The sequence below is a fragment of the Lemur catta genome, chromosome 4, assembly GCF_020740605.2.
Source record: "Lemur catta isolate mLemCat1 chromosome 4, mLemCat1.pri, whole genome shotgun sequence".
In the NCBI taxonomy this organism is placed as follows: Eukaryota; Metazoa; Chordata; class Mammalia; order Primates; family Lemuridae; genus Lemur; species Lemur catta.
In genome coordinates this window covers 78,144,806-78,164,001 of record NC_059131.1, presented here as the reverse complement: position 1 = coordinate 78,164,001, position 19,196 = coordinate 78,144,806, and the positions used below count along the sequence as shown (strand labels likewise).

The 19,196-nt window shown below is 42.4% G+C and overlaps 1 protein-coding gene across 5 annotated transcripts in view; it reads left to right on the top strand.

Annotated features, from left to right (window-relative positions):
• The window catches only part of TGFBRAP1 (transforming growth factor beta receptor associated protein 1), a 50,781-nt gene that overhangs the window by 14,021 nt on the left and 17,564 nt on the right, over positions 1 to 19,196 (top strand). For all 5 annotated transcript variants that reach the window (XR_006734798.1, XM_045550335.1, XM_045550336.1 and 2 more), the window contains exons 2-4: positions 2,244 to 2,945; positions 6,729 to 6,923; positions 8,919 to 9,073. Coding sequence is in view for 4 of the 5 variants with exons in the window: in XM_045550335.1 (XP_045406291.1) it covers positions 2,258 to 2,945; positions 6,729 to 6,923; positions 8,919 to 9,073 (1,038 nt within the window). In the remaining variant the exon portion in view is untranslated. The remainder of the gene's footprint in view (positions 1 to 2,243; positions 2,946 to 6,728; positions 6,924 to 8,918; positions 9,074 to 19,196) is intronic.

The window sequence follows — 19,196 nt, the reverse complement described above, 5'->3', positions numbered from 1 at the left end:
AAAATACTGTCTGGGTGAGTTTGGGTGATTATGGTCAGTTGGGACACATAGATGATGGTGTTAAAGAGTTGTTTGTGCCAGAGACCGTTTGCAGGAGCCTGCCAGAGTCCTTCACCCAACTTTCCCTGGGATTCCGGGAAGTTCCTGAACCCCGAGATAGGTGGACACGATTCCTTCTCTGTGGGACCTTTTGAGCCTTCCTGCCCCCTCTCCCCTCCTCTTTTCCGTGGTTTCTGTGAGGATGAGCCCCCTAACTGAGTGTGAAGATGCTGAGGGTGGGGGGTGGGTGTGAGAGTATGTTCCGGCTGGCATTGCTGTCCATCGGGGGAGGTGAACAGGTTGCCCACATCTGAGGACAGAAGACAGCATTGTTCTGTCTCTTGATGCCCAGCTTGGGAAATAAAGAACTGAAGCCGGACTGGAGAGTGGGGGAGAGATGAGAGCTGGTCCAGACTGGGAGGGAATCACAGTTAATGGTGAGACCAAGCACTTAATTTATTGAGTGTTGTGTACCAAATGCCAAATGATATAGTAAGCTTTTTATGTGAGCTGATTTACTTAACCCTCAAACAATCTATGAAGTAGGTGCCGTTATTATTACACTCATTTCACAGATGAGGACATTGAGGCTGGAAAAGCCAAGTGTTGTAGTCTGTCTGGGCTGCTGTAACAAACTGCCATATACTAGGTAATTTATAAACAATAGAAATTATCTCCGCTCACAGTCCTGGAGGCTGGAAAGTCAGAGATTGAGGCAGGGCAAGTTCGGTGTTCGGTGAGGGCTGGTCCCTTCTAGTTGCCTCCTCCCATGATGGAAGGAACGAGCAAACTCCCTTGGGCCTCTTTGATAAAGGCACTAATCCCATCCACGAGGGCTCCACCCTCATGGCCCAGGCACCTCCCGGATGCCCCATCTCCCAGCACTACTGCACTGGGGATTAAGTTTCAACATGTAATTTTTGGAGGGACACAAACATTCTGACCACAGCACCAAGTAGTTTTTGCTCAAGTGATGGGAAGAGACAGGAGGGACGGATGTGTCCTCATCCCCAGGCCTGGGGTACCCTCCTGCATGGGAATTTTGTTTGCCCAGGGAAAGGGCGCTAGAGCCTCACTCACTCTTGTGTATCTGTTGTTGCCTCAGTGGTCAGGGGGATACAAGAAATTGCCAAGTTCTAAAATCTTTGAGTTGAAAGGCACCAGAGAGGTTATCTGATTCTTCCTCTTCCCTGATGTATGAATCTTTCTTGAATATTTCTGAGAGCTCTTCTTGCCTTTTCTGGAATGCCTCAAAGAATTAAGGAACTTAATCTCTCATGAGGCAACCCTGTTCCAGTTTTGGACAGCTTGCAGTGATGAGAAGGCTCTCTGACACAGGCCCAGCCAGTGTCCCTGTGACTTACATCATTCTCCACAGTCCTCTCTCCCGGATCCCCTGCTCTGCTCCTGTCACAGGGTCTGTGCCTGTGAGTCTGCCTCAGGAGAGGCCGTCTCGCCTGGTCTGCTGCCTCTGCCCATAGAGTGAGAAACCAAAATCCTCTCCAGAGGGTGGGTAGGAAGCCAGGGGTTAGCATGGGGGGCAGCCTCTCCTCCTGTGGGAGCCAGTGACCGGCTTGCAAATCTACCAACTCGCACCTGAAAAACTTGGGAGATCTGAGGCACGCCTTTACTGCTCAACCTGAACACGTTTACCCTGGAGCTGGGGCCAACATGCATGCCTTGCTGGGAAGAATACAAAGGAATTCAAGACACAGTTCCTGCCTCAGCATTTCTGGCCGGATTGCGTGCCACAGTTGACTTAAATGCACATTCAAGTAGCTGCAGACACTCAGGGAAGATTGATGAGGGTCGTTTCTGCCTTTTTCAGAAGTTCTTTTGTTATGTTGTCTGTGGGTGAGTATGTGCACCTCTCTCCCACCATGGGTGTGTCTCCTATGGGCAGCATGAGGAAGTTCCAGATAATTCTGTGTTTTGGTGGGAAGGAGCGTGATGGCACGATTACTAGCACATGTACATGTGTGCACACGTGTGTGCACGTGTGCTTTTCTGCTGGGGTCTCCCGATTGTCTGATGGGGGAGGTCAACAGGGAAATCTTATCTTTCCATTTTTTAAATCAGTGTTGAAGGATTTTCTGTAATGGAAATAACTGGCGAGTCAGTGCATCTTTATTGCAACCTGACCTGTTTCTGCTTATGCCTTGTTCCTCTAAAATTAATTTTATTTCCCCTTTCTCTCCCCACAGATCACCCGGTAGACATGATGAACATCAAGGCCTTTACGCTGGTCTCTGCTGTGGAGCGGGAGCTGCTCATGGGCGACAAGGAGCACATCAACATAGAGTGCGTGGAGTGCTGTGGCAAGGACCTCTACGTCGGCACCAACGACTGCTTCATCTACCACTTCCTGCTGGAGGAGAAGACTGTGCCCGCTGGGACCGCCACGTTCACTGCCACCAAACAGCTGCACAGACACCTGGGTTTCAAGAAGCCAGTGAATGAGCTGCGAGCGGCCTCGGCTCTCAACAGGCTGCTGGTGCTGTGTGACAACTCCATAACCCTGGCCAACATGCTGAACCTGGAGCCCGTCCCCTCGGGGGCCCGCATCAAAGGGGCGTCCACCTTTGCTCTGAACGAGAATCCCGTGAGCGGGGACCCATTCTGTGTGGAAGTTTGCATCATCTCTGTCAAACGCAGAACCATCCAGATGTTTCTGGTGTATGAGGACCGGGTGCAGATCGTCAAGGAGGTGTCGACTCCGGAGCAGCCCCTCGCCGTGGCTGTGGATGGCCACTTCTTGTGCCTGGCTCTGACCACTCAGTACATCATCCTGAACTACAGCACGGGGGTCTCCCAGGACCTGTTTCCCTACTGCAGCGAGGAGAAGCGGCCAATCGTCAAGAGGATAGGGAGACAGGAGTTCCTGCTGGCGGGCCCTGGAGGGCTGGGTGAGGAGGACGCGTTAGCGCCCCCGTTTTCCTGGGGTGGTCTCCGTGAATGCACACTGAAATTGGAGAGTGAGATTTTAGCTGTGCGCAGTAAATACTCATGAAGAGTATTGGCCAACATTGGGAATATGTGGCAGGATAGTGGCAGAAGTGCATGAGCACGGTTTGCTAAAATCCTGTTGGATTGTTTTGGCTCCTGCATGGTGACATTCTGTTTTTGTCCATTCCTCCTTCACATTAATATATTATGGTTGAGCAGCCCTAATCCAAAAATCCAAAATCTGAAACTTTTTGAGTGAGGATATGTCATCACGAGTGGAAAATTCCCCACATTAAGTACTTAACACAAACTTTGTTTCATGTACGAAGTTATTAAAAATATTGTATAAAATTACCTTCAGGCCATGTGTATAAGGCATATATGAAACATAAATGAGTTTCATGTTTAGACTTGGGTCCCATCCCCAGGATATCTCATTGTGTCTATGTAAATATTTAAAAGTCCGAAATCTAACTCACTTCTGATCCCAAGCATTTGGGACAAGGGGTACTCATTCTGTGTTGGGAATGCTTCTGTGAAGCGAAACTTCTCGTAAGTATTTGGTTACACCAAGTACATCGTATCCAAAGGCAGGATGAGGCAGTTTTCAATAGGGGGTGGACTCCCTTCTGTCTCGTAGAAATGACTTTCTAAAAAGCGTCGTTAGGAACTCAAGGATGTGCTTGGTTCCTTTGGTGCCTGGTGGAACCTCATTTGGGTGGACTTCCGAGTCCCTCTGGCATGTCCAGGAATCTCTTAGTGTCCCTGGCTGCTGGCATGTTCCGGGCTCACCTAGTGTACTTCCTGCCCTGGAATGCCTTTCAACCATTTCCCCGAGGAACCCTGATGTTTGCAGACCATAGCCTGGGGGCCAGAGGTACTTGTTTGCTATTGTTCCTAGGCCTTTTCAGTGGACAGTGCTGGGAAGTATGTATTTTTTAATGATAACTCCACAGTGAGATCATGTTGATAGAACCAGTCCGTCAGTGTACCTGTGCCCTCCTTTCAACCACACTAAAAATCTTCCTTCTCTACCACCCAACATCATTCTTCCTTTAATTTATCCCACAGTGTTTAGAACAGAATAACAATACTGACATTACTGTTCCCATGGTGTTAATTACTGGAAAAAGTTTGATGGCTTGTGGTTCTTTTTGTCCTGAGGGTATTAGGAATATACAGTCAAATTACTGTGTTTTAAATTCATTTGGAATAGTTCTCTTCTGTGCGATTATGCCACCAACTGGACATGCAGTTAGATTGGTTTGTTTTATTTTACTTTTCAATTTTTGGAAATTGCTTTAGTTTATTTATTTTTTTATTATATAAATATTAACAGGGTTCCAAGGCAGATAAATATAGCAAGATAGAATCAAAGAGGTCTAGCTTATATCCTGCTTTTTACCTAGTCTCCCCCTCCTCCATAGGTAACCTTTATTTTTAGGATTTATCCTTTCATTTTTAAATAAAACATAAAAACAAACATGTAAACATTTGTATCTCCCTCCTTCTTGGCTAAATGGTACTGTACTGTTCTTTCCCTTGTTTTTTTTACTTAATATATTATGGCAATCACTTTGTAGTATCACATAGAGGTCTTCCTTCATTTTTGTATTAATAGATGCATGCTAGTTGATGGTGTAGAGGTGCCACAGTGCATTGGATCTGCTGGTGGACGTTCGGGTTTTTTTCTAGTCTTAGTCTAGAAAGGGACTTATCTGTGTGTGTGTGTGTGTGTGTGTGTGTTCAGTGTGTCTATGAGAAAGTTTTCTAGAGGTGAGATTGCTGAATCAAAGTGAAAATGCGAGGTATTACCACATTTCCCCTCCATAAAGGTTGTACCATTTTATTTCTCCCCAGCAACGTATGACAGAGCCTGTTTCACCCCAGCTTTGCCAACAGAGTATGTTGTCCAGACTTGCGCACTTTTACCAGTCTGGTACATAAGAAATGGTTTCTCAGGGTAGTTTTAACTTGTATTTCCCCTATTGTGTGCAAAGTTGAACACTTTTCATATGTTTAAGAGCTATTTGCATTTCTTTTGATGGGAATTATCTATTTTTTTTTAAAGTATTCTTTATATATTTGAGATGCCAACCTGTATCTAAGTTTCAAATATTTGTTTCCAGTTTTTACCACGCAAAAGGTTTTCTAGAAATTTCTATATAATCAAATACGTTGACCTTTTTAGTTATTGCTTCTTGATTTTTAGTTGCAATTAAGAGCTTTTTCCCCATCTTCTGAGTTAAAGATAGAGTCACCTGTGCTTTCTGCTTGTATGATTTCATTTCTTAGAGTGAAGAGCGTAAAGAATGGATTTAATTTTATCTTTTTTATGTGGCTATCCAGTTATCCCAATCAACGAAGGAGTCCATTTTTTCTTTGCTGATTTAGGTGGCTGCCTTTAAATGTACACTCAATTCTCCTTTAGCCATTCGTCTGCCTCTGGAGTTCCTGTTTTGTTCCATCAGTTCATTTTCCTGTTCATGTGTCATACCTAACCGTTTTAGTTATAAAGACTTTATAGTGAAAACATTTGACTCCAGTATCCCTTTGTTGTAGTGTTAGGACTGAAGGGAAATGATATTCATATTTAGGATGCATTTTTCCCCAAACTCAATATCCCAACTACATGGGTATCATGCTAAATGAATTAACCTTAATTGTTGTTCTGCTTGTAACTGGTACAATGGTAAGCAGATTGAAAGGTCACTTGTAAGGTCTCACATTACCTATATACAACATAGTAACCACCACCATCTTCATATAGATTCAGGAGTTACTAGGTCAAAGAAATTAATGAATGTAAATGCACCTTTAAACGAAAAAGCTATATATTTTTATTTTTATTGCTGCCATTCTCCATAACTTGTGACGATTCCTATGTCATGAGAAATTGCTCTGAACTTTTTTCAGAACAATACTTTGTTAGAATTGTCATAATACAATTGATTATTGTGACTTTGAACTCTATCTTGTGATAATGCTTTTTGAAGAGGGCAGATAACTCAGCTGCTCTTCACTTCACGTGTTCCCCCCACCCCCAGCTTAGTTAAGGAGCTGGACTGAAACTTAGAGGATGCACAATCGAAAATAATGTTTTGAGAGGTGTACCTCTTTGTTACGTTTGCATGTGGACAGCACTCGCACTCCTTCCCTAGTATAGAAGCAGTACACATCATCGCCTGGTTGGCCAGAGTAGAACTAGTTGGTGGGTGTTGGTCACAGTCCCCTCTGTTCCTGGATGGACTTCAACTCTGAGCATGGGCAATTCCTGATATAACACCTAGTAGAGTACCTGGCACATAGCAGGTGCTCAATACGTACGTACGTGTGGAATGGCTGGGTGAGAAAGAGCTGTAACTTAGACAAACCAGTTGGAGGACTAGATACGAAAGAAAGCTTGCAAAGCTTCCTAAATTGATTGAAAGTAGCTTTTGCCCCATATGAGGACATGTACTTTATAAATCTTCATGTAGGTTATAAGGAAACATTTTTTTAACCTAACTTTTAATTGGAAGTAAATGTCAGATACGGATTCTGGGTAAGGTAGTTCTCTTTACAGAAATAAAGTCCTGTAGGGTTCTTCACACATGCAGCGCATTATAGTATCTTTCCTTTCTTGAAATATAAGATGCTGTAAGAAAACTGCGGGGGGGATTTCTGCATCCAGACATATCTACAGAAAAAAGATACCATAGTTATTTGAAGGCCCACCTAACTCTTTCTTCTTATTTCCACAGGCATGTTTGCCACAGTCGCTGGGATATCCCAGCGTGCCCCTGTGCACTGGTCAGAGAACGTGATTGGGGCGGCCATTTCCTTTCCGTATGTCATAGCGCTCGATGACGAATTCATCACAGTTCACAGCATGTTGGACCAGCAGCAAAAGCAGACCCTGCCCTTTAAGGAAGGCCACATCCTACAGGACTTTGAAGGTACTCATTTATATAGGACTCTTAACAAAACTTGCTTACCAACCCTTTTATGATATTTCATTAGTAAATGTTATTAAGGGTCTGTTAGGAACTGGGCCTCGTGCTAAGCATAGCAGATAAATGAATGACTCTAACACGGTCTCTGCGAGAGTGCGGTGTGACTGCAGGGTACGGTGTGTGTGGAGGGCGGTGTGAGTTGAGCTGCAGCCCACCAGGGCAGTCGGGGAGGGACTTCATCTTCTGTGTAATGGTGAGCCAATTGAAGGATTTATTTTACTTTTCCTCATTGTATTTTCAACATTTTCAAACATATAGAATAGTTGAAAGAGAAAGAAAGCCTTTCGTCTAGATTCAACACGTTAACATTTTGCTGAGCCATTTGAAAGTAAGTGGAAGATAGCACGATTTATTTATTTATTTATTTGAGACAGGGTTGCGCTCTGTCACCTGGGCCAAAGTGCAGTGGCATCATCATAGCTCACTACAACCTCAAACTTCTGGGCTCAAGTTATCCTCCTGCCTCAGCCTCCTGAGTACCCAGGATGGGCACACACTGCCACATTCAACTAATTTTTCTATTTTTTGTAGAGAGGGGGTCTCACTATGTTGCTCAGGCTGGTCTCGAATTCCTTGCCTCAAGTGATCCTCCCACCTCAGCCTCCCAAAGTGCTAGGATTACAGGAGTTAGCCACCACCTGGCATCATTATGCCATTTAATCTCAAAATAACTTTAATACTCATCTCCTAAGAATAAGGGCATTTTCCTACAAAACCACAATGCCATTTTCACACCTAAAAAAATTAACACTAATTCTGTAGTACCATCTCATGTCCCGCTTTTATATTCAGATTTCCCCAGCTGTCTCATAAGGCCTTTTATTGTATCTTCTTTAAACCAGGAACTAATCAAGATTTATGCATTGCATTTGCCATGTCAGGATTTTAGTTCACCAAGTATTGCCTCTCCTGTGTCCAGCACAGTCTTAGCTGCTGGCGAGATAAACTTAGCAAGACACACAATCCCCACCGTTAGGTGGGTCAGATTCCAGGTGGCACTGACACATGTCTTGGAGTAGCATATAGAGCAGTATTATGGTGCTGTGTGTGTTGAATGGTGGAGGTGGGGGCAGGGTGTCATGGACACATACGGGAGATGACGTAACTCACCTTGAGCGGGAACAAAGAGGCCAGCTGGAAAAAGTGACACCAGGCAGAGGAGGGACAGAATCTTATGTGAGTTTGAGAAAAACTACTTTAGCTGTGATACAGAAGACAGAAAGAAAAGATCATTTAATTGCTTCCTGTGAACAGGTAGTGCTTAGCTGAATGTTTCTTCAGAGAACAGAGTTTAATTTGAAAGCTTAGTAGTGGGAGCTAGTCTTGGATTGCAATTCTGACTCTTCTGTGAACTACCTGGGGAGGGTCTCACAGGTAAAATGAGGACAGCAGTGTTGGCCATAGGTGGGGTTAACTCACAGGATTGTGGGGAAATGAATATGTTAATGGCAAGACTTGGACATATTTGGATGGTAGGTAATATGAAATATCTCATGGTTCAAGATACTGCATTAAAATCTTAGTTTTATATAAACTAAATTGGAAGGTAAAGAATTTTTAAAAATTGTTATATTAAGGCATATCATAATTCTTACCGATAATGTTCCCTGATGGAGCTCGCAACTTCATTGGATTATATATTATATACCTACCACGATGATTTTAAATTTACTAGCACTTTTGAATAGAAAAAGGCAAAAAAGCAGATGTTATTCTTTGGAAATGTAGTATTAAGAGTTTGCCCTTTTCTAACAGTTAACAGTGTGGGAAGAAGAAAAGGGAAGCATTATAATTTCTGATTTCTGTAGGAATTCTATTGAGAAAACTGTGATGAGATTGATCAGCAACTCAGATAATGATCTGATTTGTGGAAAGCAATGTGTTTTCTTGCAGGCAATATGTTTTTTCCCTTTCCAACAATGTTGAATTTCTTCCCAGGAAGAGTGATTGTTGCCACAAGTAAAGGAGTTTACATCTTGGTTCCATTACCTCTGGAAAAACAAATACAGGATCTTCTAGCAAGCCATAGAGTGGAAGAAGCTTTGGTTTTAGCAAAAGGGGCCCGGAGGAATATTCCGAAAGAGAAATTTCAGGTTTGTAATTAACTGGTCACAAGAAAGCGTGCCTCTAAGCCACCAGTTAGAAAACATTTGGATTTAACTAACATGCGTTGGCCCTTCCTGTATACGACTGCTTTTGTATCTGTTATTTAATTTTCTCAGCAAATCCACATTTTATAGATAAGGAAATAGGCTGCAGAGCAGTGAAACAGCTTGACTGAAGGATACACAGCTAATAGTGGAGACATCAGGTTTTGAACTTCTGACTTAATTCTGCTACTTTATATACTGGGTTGTATTTCTAATCAACTTTCTTCTGCAGTGAACATTCAGAGAATAATCTAGACATAGTTTTTATAAACCAAAAGAGTTAATTTCTCTCTGAATTTAGAATTTTATTTGTTGGGATGGGGTTGAATTAAAGTTTAGATTTTTTACTGTCTATAGGAAAAGCTTTGCTAATCATATAGATAAAGTACCTAATATTGCAGAAACCTATCTAATTGATTTCCTTAGGAGAAAATTTTTAATGCACTTAAGAAACACTAATTTTGGATATAATTGCTATGTAAATGTAATTGACATAAACCAGGTTTCCTAAAAATCATTACTTAATCAGTTGTTAGTTGTTCAGGTTACTCTATATATTTGAGAGTAATAAAACATAATATTAATGTGTATGTATGCTTCATATGAATATCTAAATTGATAATAGGTTTAATTATTAATATCTATTAATATTAATAATGTCGGTCAGATTTTATACCTGACAGTGTGATTGTTGAGGATGAAATGCTCTTTGGCCTCAGGTTATTTTTGCAGCAAAGGATAGATTCTGACAGTAGAAGAAGACAAGGTGTGTGATTTATGGTTATGGGCTATGAAGGAGAGCATCTTTTCTACATTTCAACATTGATAAACTTTCCATCTTTGTTGCTGGGTTTTAAGTAAGACTGATCTGTTAGCGTTCAGCAGGGGGCAGCAAAAGCAAAAGGAAGAAAGCTCCCTTTGGTTCAGGGCCTGTGACTGTGCTGAGCACTTGTCTGTAGTGAGCCAGGCAGGGCAGGGTGTGGGACGGGGACTGGAGGTGGGTGGCCAGTCGGAGGCTGGTCACCACCACGCTTGCTCGGGGTCCCTGCTCCCCTCCCGTGACCTGCCCTCTGTGAAGGTGTTGGAGTCCAGAGGGGCCATGCCAAGGTTGTCACAGCTGCTACTGGGGAGTCTCCCCTCTTTGCACACACACCATGTATACACTTCAAGTGCGTAATGTTTTCTTACAAAGGCTTTCAATGTTCTTCATCTGATTTTTTGCTTTTTTTGCCCTCTACGTTTTTCACCAGGATTAGAGATGAACAGTCGTTATTAGATAAGTCATCTTGTTCTTGAATCTGATTATTTCGAGGTTTTTAGTTTTTTTTTTTTTCCTAGCCTATTCCTTGTATTGCTCCAAACTCATATATCCAGTTCTGGCAATATGTCCTCAGAATTATCTCGAACTCAGCCTTTATTCTCAGTTCCCATTATTACTGCTAGTGTTCAGATCTCTTCCCATGTTTTGCCTGAATTATTTTCACAGCTTCCTTGGTGTGTGTTTGCACTGCATCCTCCAGGTAGCTGTGGGAATCCGAATCCTTTGCTTAAAATACTTGACTAGGCACCTCCTTGCCCGGGTAAAGTCTTTGAAACGTGTCATAATCTGGCTCCACCCACTTCTCTGGCCTCATCATCACACCCCGCTATGCCGTGAAGCACAGGCCTAAATTCTACATTCCTGCCTCAAAGGATGGAGGACAAAGAGAGCAAACAACTCTTGAGCCCTATAATATGTCAGGCACTCTGCAAGGCATATAACACATTTGTTTTTTTAATCCTCAAAAGAATTCAGTAGTAACTGGTGTCCTCATTTTACAGACAAAACCCAAGGACAGGGCAGCCCAGATCAGTCGCTCCTGTGGACGTTGGTTACGTCTGGGCCGGCCTTCTCCGGGGCTCTTTGCCCTGCCGCGCCTGCCTCCTCATTTCTGGAACATGCCATGTACCCTCACACGCTCCTCTACCCTTCTCCCTTCTCTGCAGTTGTTATTTATGCTATTTGCTATTACTGGAATATATTAATACCTCTGAACTTAGTAAGATACTATCTCAATACCTTGCTTAAATCCGTCTCCTTCGCTGAGCCTTTCTCTCCTCCAGGCAGAACTGAGAACTTGTTTCTCCCATGCTTCTGCAAGTGTGTGCACGAGCGCTGAGCACACTGCGCATGTTATCAGCTCTCTCCTCAGCCCCACGCTTTTTCCTCTCTGGTTCCTGGGTAGACTCTTCCCTCTCTATAGAAGAAAGGGAGGAATGGGTAGTTCTGAGCTTCCAGCTGGTCCTGCAACAGAGGGCTTTTGTTTGAAATAGAAACCGTAAGAGAACAGTAAGACAATATTGATCAAAACAAGGTTAGAAATAACATTTCCTGAATGTGTGTGTTTTTAAGGACTAGATGCCACCCATACAGTTAGGTGCATTCCTTATTTTAATTTTAGGATTCCACATGCTAGACCCCAGGATTAGAGAAGCAGAAAGGGAGAGGAGAAGAGGCCAGAGCTCAGTAGACTGCTTCCTCACCGTTGCACTCCTTTCCCTTCTTTTAAAGCAAGGACTAGTTTTGCTTCACTGAGTTCTGTTTTGGGGATGGGTTGGATCAAGAAGTTTAACTATAGGACTGAGATTATAGGATTGTTTCTTCTAGAGGTCCAAAAGGGTTGTTCAGAACTTTAAGAAAGCAGGCCTTAAATAAAGGTTTAGGATGCTTTAAAGAAAGTAAGGCTGGGCATGGGGACTCACACCTGTAATCCTAGCACTTTGGGAGGCTGATGTGGGAGGATTGCTTGAGCCCAGGAGTTCGAGACCAGCCTGGGCAATGTAGCAAGACTCTGTCTCAACAAAAATAGAAAAATTAGCCAGTGTGGTAGCACATGCCCAGCTATAGTCCCAGCTACTTGGGAGGCTGAGCCAGGAGGATCACTTAAGCCCAGGAGTTAGAGGTTGCAGTGGGCTGTGATCGCACCACTGCATTCCAGCCTGGGTGATAAAGCAAGACCCTATCTCAAAAGAAAAAAAAAAAAGAAACAGTAAGGAGACATCTTGCTTTATAGACAGGTCTGTGTCACACATAAAAAGTTACTTGATTTGTATCGTGTCAATGTGGATAGTGTTTATATTTAAGCTTGAGCTCTGATAGATTTTTTTTTATTTCATCTAAAAACATTTTAGTATGTATCTCTAAAAGGAAAGATGCCTCTTTAAAATAACTACAGCACATAGCTCCCCCCAATCAACACTAATTCCTTCATATGGTGGGTATCTGGCTTGTGCTCTTATTTCCCCAATTGTCCTATAAATGTTCTTGCTTTGCATTTTTTTTTTTTTATCCTTAGGAAAAATCTCACTAGACTATACACTCAAATTACTGTTTTAAAGTCACTTGGGATGGTTCTCCCTTGTGTGGTTCTGCTACCAGCTCTTATATTAGGTTCGTTTGTTTCATTTGACTTTTGTTCTTTAGGGATTGCTTTTTAAAATTTAATTTGTTTTATAACTATGTAAAATATTTACATAGTTCAAGAGTCAAATCAGTAAGACAAAGTATATTCAGGGAAATCTAGACTCTGTTTCTCCCCTTCACTCTGGTCACTTCCTTCCCCTTCATACTGTGTGGTCTGTTGATTTGCATTTTTCTCTTTTTCTCTCCCTTCCTCCTTACCTGTATTCTTTTGGTGTGAGTGTATTTTTTTATTCTAATGGTTACTTTAATAGTATTAACTTTATAAAATCCCTTTGGTTTTCTCTTTCCGGGAAGGTTCCTGTTGTCTGTTGGTTCCCCACTTTGAGCATATATGAAGTTAGCCAGCACCCTCTTCATCACTCTCCCCTCCTCTTCCCCAGCATCTGCTTTGAAGTACTGTCCCTGCATTCGTATGTAGCCATTACCTGGAAGGCAGTCATCAAGCATGTTGTCCTTTTTGATAATCTCCCCATTCTCCCCTATTGTTTTGATGAGCATATTATCCATACTTTCTCTGAGCTCATAGCCCGTCACATATTGTTCTGTCTCCCTTGTTTATCAGTCTTAGTTCTGTAGGCAAATTATGTTGAATGCTCACCACCAAATTTAATGCCGATGTCCCTCCAGTCATTTTGGTTTTCTGAACAATCCTCTTGTAGGTATTTCGGAATAGGAACATGAGAACACTGTCTCTGAATTGACAGTCACAGGTCATCCACAACATTTACACTTGAGGGCCAGTTTGGTTGAATATGAAATCCTCAACTCACATTATCTTTCAGTGAGGAACTTAAATGTGTTCCACCATTATAAAGTGTTGCAGTCAAAAATCTGATGACAACCTGAATTTCTTTCCCTTGAAGTGACTTGGTCTTTTTGCTGGGATGCCCAAACCACTCAAATTTCTGTGAAGTCTCATATCTCCATGTTGGCACATTCAGCCAATTGGAGCCTTCCAAGTCCCCACTGCCATCCTCACAGTGGCCTGCCGAGCTCTCAGGTGGTGCTGGTGGCACGTTGGGGTGCCCTGGCTGTCTTGGGCCCAAGCCCCTTTGCCTCTCTCCACTTGTCCCCACAGTTTCTGATACCACCAGGGCCTGCAGCTGGTGGTGAGTTGTCTCCACTGGCTTGTGCTTTGGGGTTTGTGGGGAGGCCTTGTCACTTATTTTGTTACAAGTATGTCAGTGAGTTTCTGGTTTTGCTATCCAAATTGTTTTTTGCTTTTGTGTTTTTTTTTTTTGAGACAGAGTCTCACTCTGTCGCCCGGGCTAGAGTGAGTGCCGTGGCGTTAGCCTAGCTCACAGCAACCTCAAACTCCTGGGCTAAAATATACAAGATATTTACCATTTTAACCATTTTTAAGTATTCAGTTTAGTACACAGCAAGCACTAAGTGCATTCACATGGTGTGCCATCATTACCACCTCCCTTCCATCTTCACAACTCTTTCATCTCCCCAGACTGAACCTCTGCACCCATTAACACTAACTCTCCATCTGTCCCCTCCCCCTGGCCCCTGGCAACCACATTCTATTTCTGTCTCTGTGAATTTGACTACTCTAGGTACTTCATGAATGGAATTACATTTCCTACTTGTCCTATGACTGGCTTATTTCACTTAGCATAATATCTTCAAGATTCTTCCATGTTAACATATGTCAAAATGTTCATTCTTTTTAAGACTGAGTAATACTCCATTATATGTCTATACTATGTTTTCTTTCTTTACTCATTCGTCAATGGACTTTTGGGTTGCTTTCACCTTTTGGCTATTGTGAATAAAGCTACTATGAAACAGTAGTTTTCTTTTTGGAGGGGAGACTTGAGAAAGTAAAAAACATTGGCACTTTCTTAGCCATCTCAGGTTGCTGTGACAGAATACTGTAAACTGGATGGCTTAAACAACAAATATTTATTTCTGACAATTCTAGAGGCTGAGAAATCCAATATCAAGGTGGCTGCATGATGTGGTGTCTGAAGAGGGCCCCTTCCCTGTTCATAGAAAGCTGTCTTCTGTCTGTCTTCATATGGCACAGAGGGGAGACAAGCTCTCCTGGAACTCGTATAAGGGCACTGTCCCATTCATGAGGTCTCTACCCTCAGGACTTTATGTCATCCTGATTACCTCCCAAGGACTACATCTCCTAATACCACCCTACCTACCTTCCCTAGTAGGCAGGAAAATAAAGTTGCCCGTCTAGTAAATATATGAAAAGATGATTGTCTCCCATATAGAGATATGCACACTAAAAATACACTAATGCATTTTCCATCTATCAGATTGCCAGAGATCAAAGCATTCGATGGTACCATGTTGGTGAGGGTGTGGGGAAGTAGGCACTTCCATGTCATCTGTAAGAATGTAAACTTGATACAGCCTTTGTAGGAGGCAATTCAAGAAAGCCTGACATTACAACTTGCAGCTGTGCACCTTGAAGTGTAGTCTATAGGTTTAATCACTAAAATTTGAAATAACAAATGTAGAAAACTCTTGCTCCATCTTTTTTTAAAAAAAAAAACAACAGAACCTAGAGGCCACCACTGGGGCATGATTCAATGCGTTTTTGTCTAGTGGGTGGGTGTTGCAGTGCTCTGCAGCCAGGACAAAATCAGTGCCTTTATGCGCTTAACGTATAGTGTGAATATAGAATAAGTTTAAAAAAACAAAGTGCAGAGCATCGTGCATAGCATGCTACCACTATTAACATGGGGTAAAAGCATTTGCTTACCAGTATATAACATGTCTCTGGAAGGTTGCACGAGAAATGAATAGCACCGATTACCTCTGGAGGGCGTGTCTGGCTGGGGTCGGGAGTGGAAGGCCTCACCACATCCCTTCTGAATGTTTGAAATTTGAGCGCATGAATGTATTACTCACTTGGGGATTTTAAATTTTAAAAAGTATAGAAGAAAAAATAACATGCATGTGATTAACAAAAAATCAAATGGTAAGTTTCCTTTTCTCCCTTAGCATCTTTCTCCCTAAAAGCCACCAGTGTTCTTTTCCAAGAGTTTGGGGCTTTTGGGCGGTAAATTTTTTATGTGTGCTACCTCTTTTCTTGTCACCACCTCGCCGGCACACTGTTCCCACTTTTCCTGCTTTGTGTGTGTCTGTCGCGTGGCTTCCTTCCAGGTCAGGGCTTCCCAGAGCACATTTCACCAAACACTTACGCAGAGATGGCAACAGGTGCACGGTGGGAAGAAGATTCTGTTTTGAAATGTTAAATTAATTGGGTTTCCTAACTGAAGGTTCTCGAATGTGATTCCCTCTGAGGGCATATATCATACATTACTATATTTGTATTATGTTTCTGTGAATCCCCAAAAAGGAATGTATATAAAAATATATCATTCTATATATGATATAGTTGTATGTTTTATAATTACAGCATTTAAATGCATCTTTGCTTATATATTTTATGTATCAACATTTAAATATATAGACCTATATACATACATACACACGTGTTTACAAACTTACTCATTCAGGACAGATTGCCTTTTTAACAAGGAGACTGTCATGGCATTAATGTTCCACCTGATATATTTTGGAAAAGGTGTTTCTATTTCGGCAATAACTAAGTAAGAGGGTTTTTTTAAGTGAAAAAATAAAGGTATGAATATAGTTCAAATTGTAACTAACAGTCATGCCAAATTTTGTTTAGAATGTTGGCTGTACTTACAAGAATGATACTTATGTATCATATAGCCCAAGTCTTCTGGGTGTTATGAGGTATCATAGCATGTGTCTTGGAGGTATGTCACATCAGGAGTGGGCTGTCCTCCGTGGGTCGGTAGCTGGTTTGTAATGACTGCATTTGGCATTTAGCCTTCTCCAGTCTGCAGCCCGTCTTGGTAGAGAGGAGCATGCCGCCAGCCCTGCTATCCTGGAAGCGAATGAGCCCACTGGCAAAGCTGGAGTGCTCCCTTGAGGCGGGAAGGGATCTAAGCCTAGCCCTATATGTAGGCTTTTTTGCCCTTAAAAGAATCTCTTTTCAGCTGAAAACTCCTAGAATAGGTCTTAACACTGTCTTTATAATCTAGTTTCTTTGTTGTCTCCTTATGTCCTAGTAGGGGTGACCTACAGCTTCTTGGTTCCCAGCCAGTCCCCTGGACTAAAGAACCAGCCACAGCCTCAGGTGGCTCAGGAAAGGGCAGAGACAGCCTGCTCATGTTGTCCCTGCCCCTGGCTTTGAGTTCACGTCATGCTAGTGTGTATCTGTCATCCCCCCTTGGCTCCAGGGAAACCTCCTGCTGTGGTATTTGCAGACTCATTTGGTTGTGGTTGTCATCTTTCTCAGAAAACCCTTTTTATAGCTATGAAAAATATTCTAGTCTGAGTCCACATTTGACCTACCCAGTTTTTACAGACTTGAAAGAAAATATCACTTTTCTGAATTGCAGTAAATGACTCCATTTTATTCCTTATGCTGGCCTCACCGCTCCACTCATTGTTGCATGTTTGGCTTACGGTTAGGTACAGCCACCTGGGTGCCATGTTTTAGGAACTGCTCTTGTCACAGTGACAGTAGCTGTGCCGCCATCATGTGGTTATTCCAGCTGCTTGTAGGAAGTTTCCTTTTAAAATCTCCTGATTTTCAACTCTTTTTCTTTCATTAGAAAAGGATTTATCCACCTCCCCTCCAACACTCACAAAGATGTGGTAGAATAAAGCAAACAGACTTGAAAAGATAATGGAAAAGGTTAAATCGTGGCATTAGTTAGGAATGCAGACTACATGCTCAGTCTAAAGAGAGACATTTATTGAGTGCTTACTGCATGCCAGGCACTGCTGTGAAGCCCACATGATTGAACTCTCTTACCCTCACCACAGCTCTGAGGTAGGAGTGGCTGTGCCCTCCTTGCAAAGAGGGAGACGCAGCATAGAGACCCAGAGTCACTTGTGCAGCGTCATACGGCAAAAAATGGGCAGAGCCAGGACTCAAAGCCCAGCATTCTGTTTTTCACTTCGGTGTTTCTCTTTGGTCTAAACCAGGTCACCACAGAAATAAGAAGCTTTCGGCTATTACCAAAGTTCAGTAAAGGAAAAAAATTTGCTTGGAGAAGCTCTTTTTCTATTATTGTAATAAAATATATGTAACATGAATTTGTACCATTTTAACTATTTTTAATCATATAGTTCAGTGGCATTAAGTGCATTCACAATGTTGTGCAGCCATCACCACCATCCATCTCCGGAGCTTTTTACCTTCTCACGCAGAAACTCTGTACTATTTAACAGTAACTCCCACCCCTCCCCCCCATTCCACTTTCTGTGTTTATGAATTTGACTAGTCTGGGGACCTCTTATTAGTGGAACCATACAGTATTTTTCCTTCTTTGCCTGGTTTATTCACTTAGCATAATGTCCTCAGGGGTCATCCAGGTTTACCATTGTCACAATTTCCTTCCTAGTTAAAGCTGAATATCATTCCATTCGTTGGAGGACATTGCATGTCATTAGGCAGTGCACGTGAAAGAGGAGCCACAGAACAAGCTACACTGTGAATTTAGCGCTCAGAAGAGCTGTTCTCAACATGTAAAGAAGCTCTTGTGTGATATTTAAATTTGACAATGCAACCTTGAAAACAGGTTTAGAAATCTTTAGCTTAGAATTTTCTGTTTCACAAAACTCCCAATTCCTCAAATCATGAAAGTTAGAAATCTTAATTCTGAAGTGTAATACTGGTAACATGGGTTTTAACTTCAGTTTCAATTTGCTTCCAGAGTACATGTGACCTTGTAAGCCTGGCCGAGGTATTGTCCCCCCAGCCCTTTGTACAGAGTAGATAGTGAGTGACTACTTAGGGGTCTGTTTTGCTAATTTACTCTCTTCACCTGGGAATTTCAGTCACTGCCTTACACTGAAGGCTGGTAATAAAAAAAGAAAGTTGAAGCTTCTATCATTGAATTAGCTCTAGACTTTCTTGTTCTCTGTCTTCCTTATGTGGTCATCCTCGTCCCTACCTGGCTCCAGGTGTTGTATTATAGTTCAGAATTAATGAGCAGGAGCAGGAGGAGGCATCAGTCTAGTAGACAATCTGGAGATGAGACAGTCACTTTCAGAGAACCAAGAATTAGCCGTACTTGGTCAAGTTTCTAATCAGGCATTTTTTAGGCAAAATGAGATGGGGTTCTCTATCTGTCATCCTTGGTCAACACCCATGAGGCATGTATGCAGGACGAAAGAATCTCTTTGCATGCTTCTTCCAAGTCTGCATGTAGCATTTCCAAACTAGAATACAGTAAACAGCCTCTTATTCTTAGAGATTTGGAGCGTTAGCAAAAGTAATTTTTATTTCCCTTCAGGTAGGGGACCAGTGGATGACATTTGAATCCTGCAGCCACAGTGAATAAATTGCTGTTCAGCTGATTTCTCATCAGCAAGCCTGGGTGTGGTTGAGAATTCTTCTGCCACAGCTGATGGGTCCTTTTCATCCTTTTTGCTAAGTGGATGGCCTCTGTTATTTCTGCTGTCAGAAAGGGAACTCGCATTCTGGGGCAACAGGACTTGGCCCTGCTCATCCATCTCCTTATTATTGGGTAGTACAATTAGGTCGGTCTTTAGGTCAGAAATGGCTGGTTTCAGAGAAGAAAAATAAAG